Here is a 21,116-nt window from a genome sequence, read left to right as displayed (position 1 = left end):
TATGCAACCACGAAAAGCACGGTAAAACGTTCTTATTCTCCCAATTTAAATTGACATCTTTGTTGACTTAAGTTTTCCTCTAAAAATGCATTTTTGTATGTGCCAACCACATGATTGAGAAATAAACGCAAACAATAACTGAAACAATGTTAAATATGTGACAAGAAATAAAATCCAGCATCAAAGAAGCGATTCAACTAAAAGGCCTGCATTTTGTCCTTTAACACTTCCACTGGCTTGTGACAAAATAAAAACTACATCCTCATGATGTTTCCGTCCTTATATTAAATGAAAGATATACGATCTACACAACCGTGTTACTGTAGACAGACGCAATTTGGTGCAACTGTTACAGCATTTGAATTGAAGCAGCAACAAGCAAAAATGAAATAAAAACAAACAAACACATTCCTACACGGTTACAGAACGGAAGCAACAACAAAAAAACCTCCGCATTTCCACTGTGTAGTGTTGGCTTTTACACAACTAAACAAACATACCCACAACAGACAGCAAAACTATAACGATAGCGAGAACAGTAGAAGAAGATAAAAACTATGTGTAAAAAAAAAAAATAAAAACAGTTGAAGCAACGATTCATCCCCGAGGAAAAACTCTCCCAACGCTTGTAGCCTCCCGTCGAGGGGTTGATTTTTTTTTTTGTTGCTTTCTGCTTACTTTTGTGGACATTTTGTACTACATTTAGTTTCGTCTTGAACGACAAAAAAAAGAAGTAGAAAAAAGGTAAGGTTTCTTCAAAGGAAAAACCAACAAAAATGGTGTGTTACTTACAGGCACAGCCAGGGTACGGTACGGAAGTCGAAAGTGTAGAAAACTAAGTAGCAAAAAAAACATGTACCGAAACACTGTTTGAGCAAACGCCCAGTCTGGACTAACATTGCTTTCCTGTTTTTTTTGCTGTAAGGGTTTCTTGTTTATTTCCTCCTTTTTTCACCCTTTCCATCTAGTACATAACAACAGTCCCGTCCCCGTAACCAAAGGACAACCACCCCAAAGGAATGAATCTTGATGATTAATCATTAATCTTGCCTGTCATGTTTACATACACAGGGTAAGCTTCCGCACAATCTTCGTTTTGCCGCCGTTGGCTTCTTGCTATTTTAACTCGCCTATCGCCTGTGAGTTTGCTGTTCCATTTCTGCTGCTCACCTTTGCTGCTCACAGCTTCTCACTCGCTCAAAGCAGCTCACGTACATATGTATGTATGTATGTGCATGTGAGTAAAAGGTCTTATAGCGAAGGGGTGCAAAGTAAAGCGGAAGCGATGGTTTCCGTTTACCACCGGATATGGGCATGATTTTCTCTCTCTCTCTCTCTCTCTCTCTCTCTCTCTCTCTCTCTCTCTCTCTCTCTCTATCTATCTAAATCTAATCCACATAGAATGTGTCCTTTCGAAACACTCCTTTTTTTCCTTGAAGCGGGTTAGCTTTGGTGATGAACAGCGTGAAAGGAAACATAAAGAAACCGCGAATGAAACGCACCGAAAGGCAAACAGCTGTTAAAACTTCCGGGTTGTTACGCGCCATAACAACACGTGGGGATTGTTTTTTTTTGTTGTTCCCTTTTTTCCCATAAGAACAAAGAAGAAAAAAATTACACATGTTCCTATCCACCTGTAACTAGCATCGTAGTGGTATAAAACCACTTCACGCTAGCCCTTTTTGTCCTGTACAAATTCTCAACCGTGCGACTTTTGTTGTGGTCCGAAAGCTTTGTCCGTTTGTCCTTTGGAGCGTGGAGTTTGCTGCCATGGATGATGATGACCAAACTGGTAGCAATGGTACAGAGCGGTACAATCGTACCGTACACAAAATCCTTTCCAGCTGTCGTCAGGTTTGTGCTCCGTTGGTTGTTTTCCAACAGCTTCCCAGGGGAAACCAGCGTTTGGAGGACAGTTGGAAGTATTTCGGGTGGAAAAAAGCGATGAAAGATGTCCCACTGCGTAACGTCAATTATGACAACGACGATGATGATGATGATGATGATGATGGTGATGGAATGATGAGAAGTGAAGGTAAAGTTTGTTCCTGCCGCCGTCGCTGTCCGGGATCAGTTTAATCCCGGCTAGAATGTCAACGTTGCCAACGTAAATCATTTGATGGTGTGGTGGCTTTATGCTTAAATTCAACAGCACATACAAACAATAGTACATGAAGTAGGCAACAAAAAGGGATATACATTTTATTGTGGTTTTATCACAATTGTTACGGTTTTATGTTGTCCAGCGTTGTTGTAAAAAAAAAAAAACAAATAGAAACGAAACGTTATTTTTATTTTATTAATTGTGTCTTGTCTTTTTCACACGCCAACAAAAGTAGATCTTTATCACATGTTGCTTACACACTAAACAGTGAGAAAGAGGTCACTTTCCTTTTGAACCATCTGGAAATCGGGAGGAAATTTCAGCTACACATCTGCTAACAACTCCCTACATTCGTTACGCATTTTAATGCTTCCTTTAAGCTGCCATGTTTATGTTACGGCAAACAATCGATGGCGATGCGTTTTGATGGTCTTTTTCTCCAATGGGCAGAACTAAACATTTGCCTACCAGCAGCTTGCCAAGCCGTAAGTTCAGGCGAAAACATATAGCAAACGATTTGATTTAAGCGATACAATTAATCTCACTACAAGCTGTCTTCCCTTTGTGCTGATCCATTCTGTTCCGGTAACGCCGGTGCAATATTCATACGAATACGGCGAACAGCATGCATCAGTCAAAAATGCTGAAAGCCGGAAATAAATTGTACTTTATGTGCGTTCAAAATGAAATTTATGCAATCACGTTTGGTTCTCGGGCAGTGAGATGCGTCAAATCGAAACGGTCACCCCTTGCGAACTGTGAAATAAGTTTACCCCACTTGCACTTATTTCCAGTGGCTGCCGAATTATCTGACTGACACCGAATTGAGCGAAAATGTTTTAACACTTTGCGATACTTATGTAGATGCTGTGAAACTTCCTTTTTCAAACTTTTACTTATCGTTCAATAATCGTTGTTACCAAAGAATGCGCGAGTTTCGCCGCCGTTATTATTTGAAACTTTTCCCTGTACTGCTTTTAGCGCCATCTATAGTCGGGTACTAATGTTTATGGCGCGGTTCGTTTCATCCCTAGAAGGTCATGTAAACGGAATACCAGGATTAGTGTTACAACTTTCGTAGTATGTTCTCTTAGTACCAGTCTTAGAATTCAGAAAACCGTTCGTTTTCGTGACGATCGTTTGCGGCAATCGACGTGATGGAACGAAGTTGAAGAAAGAAATTCATTATTGTTTAGCAACAAGTTAAGTCGAAGTTTGTAAAATAATTTACATTTTAATTACACAAAATACAACGTTGCCGAATGAAAAAAGTGCTAATTTAGGATGTAAGAAATATTTCAAGCAAATGGTTAATAATAATGTGAAACAAAATGGACCAATTTTTTGGGGTAATCCCATAGCTGGTGTTGTTGCTGGGACTTTTTCATTTTTTTTGTTTGTTTATTTAACTGAATACCTTTTTGAACGTTTACAATCTATTAGTTCTGAGTTGCGGGATCTCTTCCTCCCTACGGTTAGCTCAAATTGGCCTTTAAATGAAACTGATGTTGACGGCAGCTACTGAATGATTATCGAATTCTACACCCTCACTATTGCCTCCCTGTTAAGCGCTTGCCTTTTCGCTCTGGTCTGGCACAATGGCCGGCATAGTGGATTGAGCGGCAAGCACACTCGAGGATGGAGCAGCTGTATAGCCGTACATTGGCTGGAAAGCCTCACCGTCATCACCCTCCTCTCCCTCACCATCCGAATCGAACGTGTTGTCCGGGATGTCGTACAATCGTACCATCGGCTTGTTCGGATCCTTCATGATCAGATACTTGCCATCCTTTTGCTTCATGCAGATGTCGATAATACATCGCAAAATGCCCCAAGCATTGTCCATGCTCAGGTTGATCTGGTTCGCAAACTCTTGCGGCTTGAATTGCTGCGTACCGAGGATGACGTGCTTGGACGAGTCGCGCACGTGTGCACGGGATACGTATCCGAACTTGAGCTGGTCGGAACCGGCCAGCAGGGCCTGCACCGTCCACTTGGCAAGCTTGCACGAATTGTTGCGCAACTCGTTCGCCAGGATGGCACCGCGCTGAGTGTCCAGCTTCTGACGCCACTCGACGGCATTCGCAATCTTCGAATCCCACTCGTTCAGTGCCTTGATCGTCAGGAACTGCGTGTCGCCCTGTGGCATCTTCAGCACCGCATCGTGTTCACAACGTGCCACGAGCGTAATACCATTATTTAAATCCCATTTGCGATAGCGATAGGCAACACTGGCCACCTCACCGTCCTCCTCATCGCCAATGAACGGGTTCGCCTTGTCGAACTTATATTTCGGGTCCTTTTCACCATTCTTCAGCACCTGCTGGCTGAAGTTGTGATTGATGAACGTTGCCTCGATGGCTAAGTTTCTCGGCGCGTTCAGCGCAGCGCCATCCTCCTGCGGGGGCTCGCTAGCCGTCTCGTTCACAGTCAGCAGATCGAATTCGGTATTGTCACGCTTGTCCATGAACAGCTTGCCGCCGATTTTGTCGATCACGATATCCCACGAGTAGTTCGACCGTGTGCAGCACATAATTGTCGCCAAGATGGCATCGGTCGCGTACACATTTCCTATCGTCTTTGACAGCTGACGGATGATCGGATCGTCCGTGGTTGTGACGGTGTGGAAGATACGGTCGACACTTTGCAGCGGTCGCTCATTCTTAACGTTGACACGATCGTACGTCTTGTCGTAGTACTCGAGCGTTCCGCACGTCATGATGTCCTCGCCTTCCTTTACGCTCGGCAGCGACAGTTTAGCCAGCCGCGGAAAGTCCATCTCTTCGATCGTTACCCAATCCGGGCGTACCGTAACCGACGCATCGCGAATCTTTGGCGGTGGGCCACGCATGCCCCACTTGCGCGTGGTACCGCGACGCTGGTCACGCAACTTGGACGCACTCTTGGAAAGGGTCGTCATACCACCGACCTGTACGCCACCACGGGCACCACGACCGCGACCCGAGCTAAAACAAAACAAATCAAGTGCGTTAATCAGTCGCGTTCCAGAATGTTCTTTCTTTCTTCACATACCGATTGTTACGCATATTGCCACGGAAGCGACCTCGCTGGTGCGGCGGTTTCTGGATCCTCGCACTATCGACCAGATGGAATGTCGTCTCATCTTCCTCGTGGAAGTAAGCGTACTGACTGCCCCCACCAAATTGCGATGCATACTTATCTAAAACCAAGCAAAACGTCGTAATTGAAAATAAACCCGATTGATGTCCACCCAAACACTGAACGTTTCATGATGGACGTTGTTGAGGTTATGTTACACTCACTCGAAAACTTCTTGTCCGTCTGGGCCGTGCCCGTCCAGTCGCTGATCTTTCCTAAACGATCACTCTTGCTAAACGGCTGATAAGGAATGTCCTTGAAGGCATCGGGCAGCTCACAAGGACCTAAAAGCGAACAAAAGCATACGGTGTTAACATTTTCAGAGTCACCATCGGTTTTCCGACAGCCGGGTTGTGACATGGATACACTTGCTTACCCCAGCTATCTTCGTTGCATTGGAGCTGCGGCGGTTCGAACGTCGCAATCTCCGGCGTACAGCTAATGGTTTCGCTCATCGTTAATACACTGCCCCAGAACCGATAATATGCCTAGTTTTACCGAAAACTCGACAAAAATAGACTTCACTACCGGAGTAAAAGGTGCCTCTCAACAATCCTGCAAAGCGACCGAACGTGGCTGCTTTTCTATTTGACAGTTCTGAATGATAGCTGTCAAACACACAGCTGACAGGGTTGTATTGAATGCTACAAACGGAGGAATTGTGGAAAATAATAAACAACAAAGTAAAATTGTTTCCTTATAAATACGTAATTGACCATGGTTTTCTTTTCGTAATACTTTTATCAACGTGCGGAAATTATTCTACACATAAAAAATAACAATTGGCCATTTTAAACTGTACTGTTAAAAATCGATAAAATTCCGATTGAACCATCCTGTGTGGAGGGGAAAAATTAAGACACCAATTCTGGCCAGTTGACAGCGAAGAAAACAACACACATATTTACGATTTCAAGTTATCACTTTACTTAGTCAATTCTGTTATCGTATGCTGTATCCGTTTGTGAGCAAAACGGCCAATTAACTTTAATTGAACTACTATACGGAAGACCGCCAGTTTGTCCGCCGCAAATGCCAATATGCTGGTGCTAGTGTTAGGTGACCTACACATTCCCCACCGGTGCAGCAGTGTTCCGGCCAAGTTTAAGAAGCTGCTAGTTCCGGGGCGTATACATCACATCCTTTGCACTGGGAACCTATGCAGCAAGGAATCGTACGACTATCTGAAAACGCTCGCCAACGATGTGCACATCGTGCGCGGTGATTTCGACGAAAATACCAACTACCCGGAACAGAAGGTCGTCACCGTGGGGCAATTTCGTATCGGACTTTCACATGGCCACCAGGTTGTACCGTGGGGCGATCCGGAAGCGTTAGCGCTTATCCAGCGACAGCTTGACGTGGATATACTGATATCGGGGCACACGCATAAGTTCGAGGCATACGAGCACGAGAACAAGTTCTACATCAACCCGGGCTCGGCCACCGGTTCCTATAACCCGCTGGACACCTCCGTCATACCGTCCTTTGTGCTGATGGACATTCAGAGCACGACGGTCGTAACTTACGTGTACCAGCTGGTCGGTGACGACGTGAAGGTAGAACGAATTGAGTATAAGAAGAATTGAACGCTGTCATCAAGCCGGCGCCAACTAGCAGAACCGGAGCAGGCCCAGCGATAGGACGCGTCGAATCGAATAATGAAAGATGTGAATTTAAATATGCATAAATATAATTGTATTCGTGAATGAAAACTTGACAACGTGGAAACATCATTTGGTGGTGGTAGCTGCTAACTGGCAGTAAAGGTATGCAAGCGAGCGTGTTTTAAAAAGTTGACCCGAAACGAAACATGCTAACAACAAATCGCACAGCAAAAACTGTTTGTCTTTTACATTCTTCTTCGCATTGGTTGCCCTCGACTCCGCACTTTGATTGTCGTTGTTCGCTGGCGTAGATGGAATGATGGTCACAGACCGGGTGCGATCTCACGAAAGATTGCATCTGTCCTTGGTGGCCCCGCTGCCATGGCCGACAGCGATTCTACGTGAGGCATTGGAGGGATTACGACCTTGTTGACTTTGGCGCAATTGTTCCTGTTGGTCTTCTTCCTGCATGGATAACGCAATCGCACGCGCCAGAGCCTCATCCTCCGACATTCCACCCTGAACGATAGCAATATGTTCGTTTGCAGTGGTAGATGTGACGGCACTGCCTCTGACGGCGTTGCTACTGCTTGCAACACTAGGGCGAAAGGCGGCAAATGGTCCAGATGACACTGGTTTGCTGATAGTGGTTTGTCGCTGAATGGCGGCCGTTGCTACGAGATTCCGTTGACCTGCTGCCGGTCCTGCACAGTCATGATCGGTCGTGTGACGATGCTTTAGGCAAAAGTTTAACCGACACACGCTACAGTTCACGGGGATTAGTTCCTTTTTCTTGCAGTTCCGGTACGAGCAACGGTTGGTGTATATTTTCTTGCGGTCCGATTTACAGAACCGATCTATGTGCGCTCCCACCGTCACGTCGGGCGATACGTCGCGGGGAGTCGGTACTGGATCACCGCACAGTGGACAGATAGGAACCTGCACATCTTTCTTGTAGGCCGAAGGGCACGCATGGTCCTTGTAGCTGAAGTGATCGGAGCTAGAAACAAAGAGCAAGGAAGGGGAAAATCATAAAGCTTAACTGATGACATTGTAACAGCAGTGCAACAACCGGAATACATACCAAAATATGGCACCACAGGCATCGCATTTCATAGGCAGAAAGTCTAACTTGTTGCAAAACTGCTCCGAGCAGTGTTTGCCCAAATTCGGAAACTCCATTGTGATGGCTTCGTGTGTAGAATGCGTTTCCTTGTTTCAATCAAAAAGGTACACTTGTTCCGGCTACCGATGAGTCACTTCCAAACGTGCTTTCACTTCGCGCCACTGCGTCACAAATTAAACAGATGGGGCCGACCAGTTGGTGCGTATATTTATGTTAAGAAAATAGCTGGCAAAAACTACCTGAACGTTCGCGTCTTTTCTTTTGTGATGACTTGACAATTTAGATGTTTAGGTTTCTCATCATTTTTTGACAAGCACGCTAGACAGACGATCTGACCTTGAATTTGATACAAATTGTAAAACATTTTTTGCAATGCAATTATGTTGCTTCTGTACGACAAAGAAAGTAAATTTTTATACAATAAATTACGTTTTATGTTACGCGACCAATCCGTGCGTAAACATATGGAAAATACCAAAAAAGAAGTTGTTTTTGTTTACAAAAAACCGATTGTACCGACACGAAGCAACCCTGGGCATAGTACCGACACCATTCGACAGCTGTCTAGTGACGCCATTTTGTTCGGTAACGTCACCGGCGCTTGCTTTGCTTTTTTCCTTTCGCGATTTGTCAAAAAACGCGATCTATACGGTGTGGCCGTACGGTCTGTAACTTTCGCCGTAAAAAAAGAGTTTTATCCCATTTTCACTTGCCCAAAAAGTGTATGAACATCGACCCAAAGTGAGCAGCAAGCAAGTGCAACCGAAATCACCATGTCTCGCTACGTGCAACGTCCGGAAAACGCTCTGAAAAGAGCGAACGGTAAGTAGTGGTTCTGGTCGAGGGGAACTTGGAGGCGGCTCCAATTCCAATATGGACGACACGTCAAATGTCCACGTTTTAATGCGCAACTGTGTGTGTGTTTGTTTGTGCCGGTTGTTGGTGTATGTCGTTGCAGAATTCATCGATGTTGGCAAGAAGGCTCGTGCCCTGGACACCCTTCAGGAGGTGTTCCGGGCGAAGAAATGGAACTACAATTGGTCGGAATCGGTCATCGAACCGGTGATGTTCAAGTATCTGGATCTGTGCGTCGAGCTGAAGAAGTCGCACATCGCCAAGGAGGGCCTGTTCCAGTACCGGAACATGTTCCAGCTGGTAAACGTTGGCTCGCTAGAAAATGTGATTCGCGGCTACCTGAAGATGGCTGAAGAGCGCACGGAACAGGCGCAGCAGCAATCTTCCCAGGCCATCCTCGACATCGACGATCTGGACAATCTGGCAACGCCCGAATCGATTCTGATGAGTGCGGTGTGCGGTGAGGACGCGCAGGACCGTTCCGACCGTACGATCCTTTTGCCGTGGGTAAAGTTTCTATGGGAAAGTTACTGCCAGTGTTTAGAGTTGCTGAAGGTGAATTCGCACTGCGAAACGCTGTACCATGACATCGCGCGAATGGCTTTCCAGTTCTGTCTCAAGTACAATCGCAAGATGGAATTCCGCAAACTGTGCGAGAAGCTGCGCAAGCATCTGGAGGACATTAGCAAGGTGTCATCGCAGACGGCAAACGTGAGCATCTCGAAGCCGGAAACGCAGCAGCTCAATTTGGAGACGCGCCTGCATCAGCTCGATTCGGCCATCCAGATGGAACTGTGGCTGGAGGCGTATAAGGCAATCGAGGACATCCACGGGCTGATGGCAATGTCGAAGAAGACGCCACTGCCGAAAACAATGGCACTGTACTACACGAAGCTGGCAATGGTATTCTGGAAGGCGGGCAATCAGCTGTTCCATGCATCGGCACTGCTGAAACTGTTCCAGCTGTCGCGTGATATGAAGAAGAACGTAACCGCGGATGAAATCCAGCGCATGACGACGCATGTTCTGATTGCTACGTTGGCTATTCCACTGCCCTCGGCTCATCCGGAGTTTGATCGATTCATCGAAACGGACAAGAGTCCAATGGAAAAGGCCCAGCGGCTGGCGTTCCTGCTCGGTCTGCAACAATCACCCTCTAGGGCACTTTTGCTCAAGGAGCTCATCCGGTTGAATGTTCTGCAGCTAGCTGCACCCCAATTCCGCCATCTCTACCAGCTGCTGGAGGTGGAATTTGATCCACTGAACCTGTGCGATCAGGTGCAAAAGATCGTGGATGAGATTGAGGCGGATGCGACCTCGGTGTACGGTCAGTACGTGCAGGCCTTGAAGGACGTTACGTTGGTGCGGTTGGTGCGCCAAATTTCGCAAGTATACCAGACAATCGAGTTCCCGCGGCTGCTGGAATTGGCGAAGTTTGCCGATTACCATCATCTGGAGCGTATTCTAGTTGACTGCGTGCGTCACAATGATATGCAGATAACGATTGATCATCGCAATGGGTGCGTACATTTCGGTACGGATCTGTCGGAGAGCCAGCGCGAGGATCATCCGGACGGGCCGACACTTCAATCCATGCCATCGGAGCAAATCCGTTCGCAGCTGGTCAATATGTCGGTTGTGTTGCATAGAGCCATTGCTACGATCGATCCGAACCGCAAGAAGGAAGAGAGGGAAAGATTGCGCACACAGATGGTGCACCAGTACGAGGAAAACGCAGACAAGGAGCACCAGCGCATTTTGCAGCGACAGAAGAAGATCGAAGATCGCAAGGAATACATCGAACGGATGAATCAGGAGCGCGAGGAGGAAGAGCTGCGCCTGCAGGAAGAGCAGGCCCGTATGTTGAAGCTGGCCGAACAGCGCCGGTTGGAGGCGGAGAACGAGGAGCGAGAGCGCAAGCGGCATGAAAACGAACTGCAGATGATGAAGGAGCGCAACATGAAGGAAAAGATCGAGCAGATCAAGCAGACCGCTACCGGACAGAAGCTGCTGAAGAAGCTGGACGAGGAAGAGATCCGCAAGCTGAACACGGAAGAGATTGCGGCTCGCGAAGCGGAGGAGCGACTGAAAGAGCGCAAGGCGCATGATAACAACTTGAAGACGCAGGAAAAGAAAATCGATTACTTCGAGCGTGCCAAGCGGCTGGAGGAGATTCCGCTCATTGAGAAGTATCTGCAGGACCGTTCGGTGCAGGACAAAGAGTTCTGGGAGAAGCAGGAAGCGTCCCGTATTGAGGCGGCCATTGCCGAGCGCAAGAATGCGGAAGCGTGCCAGGAACGGTTGAAGCGAATGTTGCCGGATCGCGATGTGTACTGGCAGCAGCTGAAGAACGAGCGTGGCAATCAGTTTGCCGAGAAGCTGAAGCAGTTCAATCTGGCGCTGGAGGAGGAATGTAAGCGTCGACTGGCGGATCGTATTGTCAAGCGTCGCGAAGAGCGCCGCATGAAGTGGTTGAAGGAGAAGGAGGAAGAACGGCGTCGTATTGAGGAAGAAATTCGCAAGCAGAAGGAAGAGGCAGATCGCATTGAGCGTGAACGCCGTGCCGAGGAGAGACGTATTGCGGACGAAAAGAACCGGCAGCTGGCAGAGAAGCAGCTGGCCATTGCTGAGGAGGTGGAGCGCCGAAGGAAAGAGGAGCTCGAACAGATGAAGGAGGCGGATGGTCGCCGTGACCGGCGTGCTGGCGCTGGTGGTGCAAGTGAACCGAAACCTGATGAAAACTGGCGTAGAGGACCAGCGGCCGCTACCACCAATCCCGCCACTAGTAGTGAGGAACCGAAAAAGAATGTCTGGCAGACATCGGGTCGATATGGACCGGGAACCCGCGAACGAGCTCCTGAGACGGGCGCTAAAGATAAATGGCGTGCTGCACCGGAAGATCACGAGAAGGATGCAGGAGCACGCGACGGTGGTGCCATGCGTCGTGGCGGTGAGATGCGTCGTGGACAGGACGATCGTGGACCTATCCGGCGTGGTGGTGGTGCTGGTGGTGATGACCGCGGTGAGCGTGAGGATCGTGGACCAATTCGTCGTGGTGGCGGTGGTAGTGGTGCTCCACCAGCCGCTGGAGGTCCGCGCCGTGGTGATGATCGTCCGGGCGGTGGCTTCAATCGTGACCGTCGTGATGATCGCCGTGATGATCGACGTGATGATCGTCGTGATGACCGGCGTGATGATCGCCGTGATGATCGTGGTCCACGGGGCGGTGATCGTGATAACAATTGGCGCCGCGGTCCAACCGAAAACAGCGATGAAAACCGAAGAGGTCCGGGACCGCGGGATGAAGGACGACAGGACACCTGGCGCAATCCACGTCAAGAGGCTGCACCTAAACCGAAGGAAGAACGACCACAGCGTGAACCTCGCCCTCAGGAAAATGGTACAAATGCAATTGCATTTTTTCCGTAAATGTGATTGAACTTTACTAATAAGCTGTTTTTGTTTTCTTCAGTACCCCCACGCAGTAACGCAGGCCCCGATGAGGAAGGTTGGACGGATGTGAAACACCGTTAATGTTAAGATGTGCTACGATCCCGGTCTTCTACAACGGATGCTGTCTGCGGCTAAAGTTGCACTTGATTCACGGACAGATCTGAATGCTTTTTTCTGTATCCTTTGTAGCAAGGAAGGTAACATAGGAGAACGGAGAGAAAGAGATCGAGAGTGACATGCTATGCTTAGGTAACTTCACAATAAAATATAATTACTCATATGGGAAATAATAATTCTGCGTTTACGCTTGAATGAAGCTTTCATCAGAAACTAAATATCATAGTCTCATCATTTTTGCTATAAACGACAGTATGGTGGGATTAGTATTATGAAATGTTAATAAATCAATAATGTTTCTCAACAAACACAAATGTTTTTATGGCAAGCAGTATGCCTGCATTTAGATATCATATCGTTTATTACTCTTCGCTAGTTCCTCTAGGCACTTAACTACGGTATGAATTATTTGCGTCCAGAGTAGGGAAAAGTCTAACCTCGATTTCCAACTTCTTCAACATGGGTTTTCAGTTTGTTGTTTTCTTCCGCCAAAGTCTATTCTTTACGTCTACTACAAGATACAATCAAGAAATCAATCAAAGTTCTTGACTTGTCCTAACTTTTATAGTCCTGAAATTTTATAGTGTTTTCCTTTCTCCGACGAATCCATTCGATTGATTGTACGACGGACGACGGCTCCATTAGGGGTGATTTCTCTGGCGGGAGAGTTTGCAGCTAACTCGGACCTGCATTCTCATACAGTTCTTTCTTCTGAGAATGAATTGGTGCTCGCACACCATCTCTTCTGTTGATAGATGATTTTCCATAGCGTTTAGTTCGGATATTTCGTAGGGGGAGCTCACAATTTATAATTACTGGAGTTAACTATTGTGTAACTATATTTTAAACTTAACACAGTTTTAACCGGAACAATAGTTAGAGCCCCAAAATAAAAAAAACTGTGAGTCACTCACACTTTACTTGATACAGAGCTCGTGTAGAAAGTTTTATTATCTTTCTCAACGCATATTACCAATGGAACGAATAGCACTCGTTCTACATCAAAGGTTTTGTTAATATAAATGGTACGCTAATAAAACTCACCAGATTTAACACTATTCAGGGTTCGCAAAGCTGAAAGTCCTGCAGGTCAATATTGAGACCGTTCTGTTCGTACTCTTTCACGTACTTTCGCACCAATGCTTCCGTATCGATACAGTCCAGCTTCTCCTGTATACGCATTCGCAGTGGATTCTCGATTGCGTCCATAATCTGGTACCGCAGCAAGTTCGGCAGTATGTTAACTGCGGCCTCGATAATGTAATCAAACGTACCGGCACCGTCACAGCGCACCTGGATGTTGCCGAGTTCGAGCTGAATGTCCTGCAGTTTAAGCTTCTTGCGCAGATCTAAAGGTTGCTCGACCTGGAACTCAACGCGTATGTGCTCTACCGTAAACTGTGCCCGACCGGCATGCGACAGCATACCGCGACCGATCGATATTTCCCATTGCGTCGAGCCAACGATGCGTTGCGTTGCCACGTGCATCCCAAGCGTGGCGGAATTGTTTTGCATCGTCACGGAGATGTCACCGTACCGGTAAAAGCTGGAACCACCGCTGATCCACGTGTGCATCGTCTGCATGCCGAAGATGCCGGCCGTATTGTTGTATTCCGGCACGAGATACGGATCAAGACCCTTGGCCCGCACGATGCTACGCAACTCGCCGATCGCCATATCAAGCGGTGAGATCGAATTAGGCAGAGTAAATTCCTTCTCGAGCGTTATGTTTAGCATCCGGGTGTCAACCTCCTCGCGAATTTTCGTATACGCTTCGGACAGCATGAAGGGTTTCATCGTGTCGTACACCAGATTCGATGCCGAGTTGACAACGCTCTGGAAAATGCTTCCCATGAAGCCGAGATTCTGAAAGTCCATCGCCATATCGTCGAACGCAATGTCCAGCTCGATATCCTTCGTGCGCAACGTACCGTCCCGTTCGACGGCTAGCGACACGTTTGCCTTGGTGAGAACATTTCGCATCAGCACCGTAAACGGACCCTCGGCACGGTTAAAGAACGTGCTCATCGTGTAGTTTCCATTCACCGTAATCTCGTCGATGGATATCTGCGTCGTGATGGACATGCTGTTCAGCTCGGTGCGGAAGAAACGAATGCGAAAGCGGGACATTCCGTGGGCGAGCACATTGCGCAGATGCATCTTGGCGAAGGAGAACGACTGCTTAATCTCCGGAATGGGCATCGGATCGGGTATGGTGGCACCCGGCAGTCCAACCGGATCTTCCTGCTTGTACAGATCGATAATGGCAAACAGTTGCTCCGATAGGAGCGTTTCACCGGCCATCTGCATACCATTCTTCGGTGCTGTTGGAAACATGGAATAGACATTGAATACTTCGTCAGACAGCTTCGTTAAAGATTACTATTGCTCCACGTTGTACATACCGTTCGGGCTGCATACAGCTACACTGATAAGACAGATCAAATTGATCCACAATAGGGTGATTACTCCTCTGGCCATCGTCACTGGCGATCGCCGACACAACTACACTGTCACTACACGAAGCAATGCGAACAACGGTGCTGCACAGCGGCGCACCAAGTAAATTGAAGTTTGTGCGTCCAATGCCGATTTACAACTGGCCTCGGTCGTTCCCGAACATCATCACACTGCCTGCGCGGTCCTATGTTTGGGATGAACGTCTCGCATCTTATCAACATTATCAGTTCCTTACGTTCGGCCGATGACGACGATTCGATCCTCTGTGTGGATCACTGTGAAAGTAAGATCGCTACATACTTCGTGGAACATTCGTTGGAAGAGAAGATTGCTTTTGGGAAGGTCGTTCGACGAGACAGGGTCCATTGCCGTCTTATCAGCTGCGCGTGAAAGATTGTTCAGTGAGTTCGACGAATGGGTACGGGGAATTGTGAACTAATAATGTGGAATAGTGTAACGAACAGAATTATTTTTACCAAGCTGTTTGAGCTATTTTTGTCATGTGTGTCTGCCGTCTCAACAGTGTCGTCATGAAGTTTCCTGCATGGGAGATGATTCTAGTTTGGCTGAAGATCAGCTAATGGGATAACGCGCTTTATCACGTTAAGCGCTAATTTAGCAATTCCAGTTAAATAAGCGAAACATTTAGATGAACATGGTAGGACAATTACTCGCTCATCTAAATATCGATTATTATTTTACTAGAGAACTACATCAGTTGAGGACACATTTTCGAGGTTTGGATTAAGGATATGGACATACCAGTGTACTGTTCATCTGGGACGTCATAGACTCATCGCTCGTTATGCTGATAGAACCGGCAGTGAACAGATCAGAACAGATTTATCACATTGATACATCTTCTTCTTCTTCTTTTCTGGCCTGCTCATGGTCGAGCACGTCGCGTAGACATGGCCTGGTCGCCAATCCGTTTCCAGGAAACTCGGTCCAGTGCTGCAGTCCTCCATCCACGGCTGCATCCGATCTCCGACAGGTTTGACTCCACCTGATCCAGCCAACGAGCTCGCTGTGCTCCTCTCCGCCTCGTGCCGAACGGATCGCTGACGAGCACCTTCCTGGTGGGGCATGAGTCCGGCATCCTCATCACGTGCCCCAGCCATCGTATCCTTCCGGCTTTGACCACCGTCAGGATATCTGTACTGCCAAACAGCTCAGCTAGCTCGTGGTTCATTCTCCTTCTCCACACGCCCTGCTCGCACACACCGCCAAAGATAGTCCTTAGCACCCGCCGTTCGAAAATAGCGAGTGCATTGGCATCCTCCGTTAGCAGAGTCCAGGACTCGTACCCGGAGGACTACCGGACGTATCAGTGTGCGATATATTGTGCATTTCGTGTGTTGCTGGAGCCTTCTGGATCGCAGGAGTTTGTGGAGCCCGTAGTAGGCACGATTTCCCTGAACAATGCGCCTTCGGATTTCGCTGCTCATGTTGTTGTCCGAAGTTACGATTGCACCAAGGTAGCAGAACTCCTCTACCACCTCGAGATCGTCGCCGTCAACTGATACTCTGCTGCCGAGTCGGGCTCTATCACGGTCAGAGCCTCCGGCAAGCAGGTACTTTGTCTTCGTCGCATTGATCCTCAATCCAATTCTGTCGGCCTCGCGTTACAGTCGGGTGTACGCGTCGCACACCGCCGCAGATGTCCGTCCGATGATGTCGATGTCATCCGCGAAGCCGAGAAATTGGAGAGAACGGGTGAAAATCGTGCCCCGGATGTCGAAGCCCGCGCTTCTCATGACACCTTCCAGAGCGATGTTAAACAGCAAACAGGAGAGTCCGTCCCCTTGCCTCAGACCCCGGTGAGATTCGAACGATTCCGACAGCATGTTCGATACTCTCACCTTGCACTGCACCCCATCCATCGTGGCCTTCAACAGCCGTACCAGCTTCCCAGGGAATCCGTACTGCTGCATGGTGTTCCATAGTTCGGTCCGATCTATGGTATCGTAGGCCGCCTTAAATTCAATGAACAGGTGGTGCGTGGGGATCTGATGCTCTCGGCACTTCTGGAGGATCTGCCGTAGAGTAAAGATTTGGTCGGTGGTCGATTTGCCTCCAACAAATCCAGCTTGGTAGCTTCCGACGAAATCTGTGGCAAGGGGCGCAAGTCTGCAGAAGAGTATTCGGGACAGGATCTTGTAGGCATTGATACATCTTCTAACTAATTTCAGTGTAACACAAGGATGAATGAACGCAACTTTAAACTCAATCTGATCTCATCCTAAATGAGCTCATCTGCTTTACCAAATTAAAAACTCGTGCTCATAGAGGACTGTTCAAGGAAAATTGTGAGATACTATATGCCGTATCTTGATATCACGCGAATCACTATCTTATCTTGTCTAATCAGTTTCACCAGCTCGAGATCATCGATCGGTAACTCTTTCCAGTCGAGATTAGTTCCAGTCACGATTAGAGCATCTGGCGAGTTTCAGATTCCTTGCATCGATCCTCAGTCTCAGGTATCTTAACGGTATCGCGCTGCAATCGTCTCTACGTCTCATACATCCACGCTTATGTACTTCCAATCGATGTCGATGACCATTGCGGTTCTAAGGAATTTGGAAAGGATGAATGATAATCATTTATCAGAAGTTGAACCCTAGCTCGATTTTCCTCACCCCTGTTGATGGAGCTCGTTTATGTTTATGTGTACATTTTTAGAGAATTCAAAGGATACTAAATCCTTTTCGTACGTTTAAATCTGATGATACTGATTAATTATTGTTTGATTATTTTTCTCACTAATCATGGCTTGATTATATTTTATGGATCCGATTTGGAACTAATATTTGAATATTTCTACTCGTCTTTTCTGATTTTCTGATAGTCTTTTCTTTCATTCACCAAAAATATATCAAATTATTAAAATATTTAAAACATCAAACACGTGGGAAATTCGCTGCAGGATACGGCAACTGTTAGGTTTCGATAAAAAAAGATATTAAAAATAAGAAAATCAAATCGTTTCAATTTCAACAAAATTCGTGAAAAATATACATCTTAAGCTACACATATGAAATAAAGCACCCATTTCCTACCTTCCAGATTTAAATTATCCACTGCACATACATATTCTTTGTGCAAAACGTAAAGGAAACAGCAAAGTTTTCACAACCAAATGTTTCCCGTTCCTTTTGGCAGAATAAATGAACGTATAAGCACTCCGTTGCCACATAACACGTGCTGCCAAGGTTTTGCGGTAGCCGGTTTCTACCGCATCGTGTACCGTGTCTGAACTGCGTATCCGTTTGCGACACATGTTGAAGCTGTGCAGTTTCCATACAACGTTCAACACTCATAATTTACCCGTACTGATAGGTTTAATGCAACCCTGCGAGTTGGTCTTGTGGAAAGTTGCAAAAGAGAACCATTTTAAACAGTGTTTAAAATAAAAATATTTCACTGTACATGTTTTATTCAATATATAAAGCATTGTATAATCAGCATTATTTAACACTCATTTAAACAACTTTGCTACCCTTTTTATCGGCCAATTACATGCTCCAATAAGTACGCCAGATGCAATAGTTACGTTTTGCTACTATTGATGTAATTTTCTCGTCATGCAATTTTTGTTTCACCTGTAAGTGAGTTTGTGGCTTTGTCTATTTTACAAAAAAAAAATCCTTTACTACCCATGCATCCTTCCTAGAGCAATCCTTTAGAGTGACACTGCTCCAATCGGTGACATGCTGTCACTTTCATGCACGCGCAGCTATTTGTTCGTCGTTTCCGTTGCTAAAGAAGAGAAGAAAAAAAACCCACCTTCCGGAAGGTTCAATTTTTCCCTCACACACAACGGTATGTGCAGAAACGATCCTCAGTTCCGTTCCGGTTTTATGTGCTTTGAAATTATGACGAGCCGAGTTGGAACGTTAATTAGTTTCCAGCTGCTTCTTCCACCGGTGAGTGGGTGAGCGATTTTATTGTTCCGGGATTTCGTTCGTTTTGCGATGGTGTGGATTGCACAAGGGCCGCTTCAACAAAGTTGCCACGGAAAGAAGGCATACAGACGCTGCTCCGTGGAATTCGTCCCACCCGTTTTTTCAACGCTTGCCAAACCTACACAGGGAAGCTTTTCCAAACGCTCTCGTTTGTGTTCTTCTGAGGTGTGTATGTCCGTGTGTACGGTAGTAGATCTGGTTGGTAGGTAATGTATTAATTTCCGGAAAGTAGCAAACGCAAGCGATAAATATCGACGGCAATGGAATAAATCCCGCGAAAATCAGTATCAAACTGGGATGGGATGGTTGGCCGGCATGCGACCGAAACATGGGCGCAAGAAGGGTAGGTGGTATGCCACTGCGTCTTAAGGGATTAAACCGGAAATGCTTCCGTTGATAAGTCGTTCATTCGATTTTTATTAAATTGCAACCAGCAAAGCCCTACCGATTGTTGTCGAAGGCGGAACAGGCTGGTTAAGGTATGTACTAGGCATAATTATCTTTACGTGAGACGAATTCGGATCGGTGTTGGGTGTACGTGAACTTAAATAATGTTTTCTTCCCCCCACCTGTTTCATCTCGGTTGCAAGGTTCGTAGAAACGGGACATAGCGCAGGGTACGATAGTAAGGTAAAATATTGGAATAAACTCTGGGGCTGGTCGTGGTAGGGGGCGAGTGGGGGAACGAACGGATGAAGGAAGAAGTTTCGCTGTTGCGATGGCGATTACGTGCGATGATAAATTTGAGGGTTAAGGGTTATTGTTGCCACCGGCAGGTAATCTAAAACGTGATTTAATGTTCAGATAGAGCAGTATTTTTTGCTTATCTTATAAATTATAGCATCGTTTTGGGAAATATTATAACTTGTTTTTGTTTCTGTTTGTTTGCTCTCTTCCTCTTTTGGGATGGATTTGGATAGATTAATCATACCGTGTGCTTGATATTATTTTACAACCCATATTAATTGTTTTCAATTTTCCGCCTTTTTTATTTTTTTTCTTTGCTACAGTTCATAACATAACTGTGCTGTCATTAGTGATATTTGATTATTTTGTAATTTTAAAAAATTGTTTTCGACAAGGTCCAATCTAACATATCTATAATGAAAAATAGTTCGCTTCGTATAATCAGGCACAAAATAGTTAAAAAAAACTCAATGCATTTAATATTATTTTTACCTTTGGTTGCGCACGGTTGAGCAACACCTCCTGATATGACTAGGTCACCAAAAAGAGTCTCCAGAAAACTCGGGGGTTTCCTCCATACTCAATCGCCCGCATCCAATCTCCGACAGACTTAGTTCCACTTGATCCATGCAACGAGCTTTCTATGTTATTCTACATCCTCAACACTTGCCGATGATGGGTCGATGACGAACAACTTCATTGTGGGGCATCCTCAACATCTGCCTCAACAATCGTATCTTTCCGACCCTTGTCATCGTCATCTCGTGGTTCATTCTCTTTCTCCATAAACCCTCGAAGACGGCAAGAGCGTTAACGTCCTCAGACTGCCCAAGACACTTGCCCATAGATATCCAAAACACTTGCCCATAGAGGACTATCGGACGTATCAGTCGGACGTATCATATGCTGCTTTTTCATGATATTGGCAAGAGTCTTCGGGACAGTAGGATATTATAGCTCTTTCAGTTCCCTAGTCGTTATTCATTATTACCTATTTATTTAACAATTTATTCCCCACTCTTTTATTCCTTAAAAACGTATTGCTACACACTGTATTAGCGAAATAATTTAAACTATTTTTCTGTACTAAGTAAATTTGTTTTATATAAAAAAAAAACAATTCCACACGGGTTGTTAAAAGAATCTTGAAGAATCACTGGTGTTGCCCTAATAAACCTTTGAATTGCTCGTTAAAAAAAAGATATTTACAAAAGCTAAAGCTGAAGAAGCAGTTTATCATTAGTGTTGAGTGCTGAACAAATTTAATTACATAATGACACACAAACAGATGAAAACAGTAGCGTGAAGGTGTTGCCACCATCCTTAAGGAAAATTCATCGATATTAATAGCTTTTAATCCGGTTTACAATACAATCGCCCGCTATGTCTGGTGTTGTTTTGCAATCAACTAAAGCAAACACTCTACAAGCAGTCAAACTGCATCTTCCCACACGCCGGGTGTCACGGCTACGATCCACGCGCTTTCCTGATTTGGTTGCCACCGAACCGTGCGATTACAAATTCATTAGCATCCATTGGTACCGGCGCTTGTGACGATGCCTGCGGAGATCAACAGTTGCGCTTGTTCCGACAGCAGAAATACAGCAATAATCAGCCCC

The 21,116-nt window shown here is 46.1% G+C and overlaps 5 protein-coding genes across 5 annotated transcripts; 2 read left to right on the top strand and 3 right to left on the bottom strand.

Annotated features, from left to right (window-relative positions):
* Positions 1–3,519: 3,519 nt before the first annotated feature.
* LOC125765307 (eukaryotic translation initiation factor 3 subunit D) lies at positions 3,520–5,833 on the bottom strand. The gene is made up of 4 exons (XM_049430301.1): positions 5,601–5,833; positions 5,389–5,508; positions 5,138–5,285; positions 3,520–5,070 (listed from the first exon to the last, which is right to left on the bottom strand). The coding sequence occupies exons 1-4, from the start codon at positions 5,677–5,679 to the stop codon at positions 3,669–3,671; spliced, it is 1,749 nt and encodes a 582-aa protein (XP_049286258.1). The 5' UTR covers positions 5,680–5,833; the 3' UTR covers positions 3,520–3,668.
* Positions 5,834–6,069: 236 nt separating this feature from the next.
* Positions 6,070–6,939, top strand: LOC125765347 (vacuolar protein sorting-associated protein 29). Its single transcript, XM_049430371.1, has one exon. The coding sequence runs from the start codon at positions 6,265–6,267 to the stop codon at positions 6,811–6,813; it is 549 nt and encodes a 182-aa protein (XP_049286328.1). The 5' UTR covers positions 6,070–6,264; the 3' UTR covers positions 6,814–6,939.
* Positions 6,900–8,421, bottom strand: LOC125765344 (AN1-type zinc finger protein 2A). The gene is made up of 3 exons (XM_049430367.1): positions 8,197–8,421; positions 7,916–8,118; positions 6,900–7,831 (listed from the first exon to the last, which is right to left on the bottom strand). The coding sequence occupies exons 2-3, from the start codon at positions 8,011–8,013 to the stop codon at positions 7,174–7,176; spliced, it is 756 nt and encodes a 251-aa protein (XP_049286324.1). The 5' UTR covers positions 8,014–8,118; positions 8,197–8,421; the 3' UTR covers positions 6,900–7,173.
* A 137-nt stretch (positions 8,422–8,558) lies between these two features.
* Positions 8,559–12,558, top strand: LOC125765289 (eukaryotic translation initiation factor 3 subunit A). Its single transcript, XM_049430244.1, has 3 exons — positions 8,559–8,779; positions 8,916–12,212; positions 12,285–12,558. Exons 1-3 carry the CDS (start codon positions 8,731–8,733, stop codon positions 12,344–12,346), a joined length of 3,408 nt encoding a protein of 1,135 aa, XP_049286201.1. The 5' UTR covers positions 8,559–8,730; the 3' UTR covers positions 12,347–12,558.
* Positions 12,559–13,298: 740 nt separating this feature from the next.
* On the bottom strand, positions 13,299–15,176 carry LOC125765319 (uncharacterized). Its single transcript, XM_049430332.1, has 2 exons — positions 14,788–15,176; positions 13,299–14,706 (listed from the first exon to the last, which is right to left on the bottom strand). The coding sequence occupies exons 1-2, from the start codon at positions 14,861–14,863 to the stop codon at positions 13,442–13,444; spliced, it is 1,341 nt and encodes a 446-aa protein (XP_049286289.1). The 5' UTR covers positions 14,864–15,176; the 3' UTR covers positions 13,299–13,441.
* Positions 15,177–21,116: the final 5,940 nt, after the last annotated feature.

This window comes from Anopheles funestus, chromosome 2RL (genome assembly GCF_943734845.2).
Source record: "Anopheles funestus chromosome 2RL, idAnoFuneDA-416_04, whole genome shotgun sequence".
Lineage (NCBI taxonomy): Eukaryota > Metazoa > Arthropoda > Insecta > Diptera > Culicidae > Anopheles > Anopheles funestus.
Note: the sequence above shows the minus strand (reverse complement) of the source record. Positions and strands in the feature narration are given on the sequence as shown.

What these genes read in the sequence shown, in the direction of transcription:
- LOC125765307 (XM_049430301.1), bottom strand. Translation starts at nt 5,679, where the DNA reads ATGAGCGAAACCATTAGCTGTACGCCGGAGATTGCGACGTTCGAACCG. An exon ending in ATGCAACGAAGATAGCTGGG is followed by an intron (nt 5,509 to 5,600) that starts GTAAGCAAGTGT and finishes GTTCGCTTTTAG; the next exon opens with GTCCTTGTGAGCTGCCCGAT. An exon ending in GACGGACAAGAAGTTTTCGA is followed by an intron (nt 5,286 to 5,388) that starts GTGAGTGTAACA and finishes GCTTGGTTTTAG; the next exon opens with ATAAGTATGCATCGCAATTT.
- LOC125765347 (XM_049430371.1), top strand. Translation starts at nt 6,265, where the DNA reads ATGCTGGTGCTAGTGTTAGGTGACCTACACATTCCCCACCGGTGCAGC.
- LOC125765344 (XM_049430367.1), bottom strand. Translation starts at nt 8,013, where the DNA reads ATGGAGTTTCCGAATTTGGGCAAACACTGCTCGGAGCAGTTTTGCAAC. An exon ending in GCCTGTGGTGCCATATTTTG is followed by an intron (nt 7,832 to 7,915) that starts GTATGTATTCCG and finishes CTTTGTTTCTAG; the next exon opens with CTCCGATCACTTCAGCTACA.
- LOC125765289 (XM_049430244.1), top strand. Translation starts at nt 8,731, where the DNA reads ATGTCTCGCTACGTGCAACGTCCGGAAAACGCTCTGAAAAGAGCGAAC. An exon ending in CGCTCTGAAAAGAGCGAACG is followed by an intron (nt 8,780 to 8,915) that starts GTAAGTAGTGGT and finishes ATGTCGTTGCAG; the next exon opens with AATTCATCGATGTTGGCAAG. An exon ending in ACCTCGCCCTCAGGAAAATG is followed by an intron (nt 12,213 to 12,284) that starts GTACAAATGCAA and finishes TGTTTTCTTCAG; the next exon opens with TACCCCCACGCAGTAACGCA.
- LOC125765319 (XM_049430332.1), bottom strand. Translation starts at nt 14,863, where the DNA reads ATGGCCAGAGGAGTAATCACCCTATTGTGGATCAATTTGATCTGTCTT. An exon ending in AGCTGTATGCAGCCCGAACG is followed by an intron (nt 14,707 to 14,787) that starts GTATGTACAACG and finishes TGTTTCCAACAG; the next exon opens with CACCGAAGAATGGTATGCAG.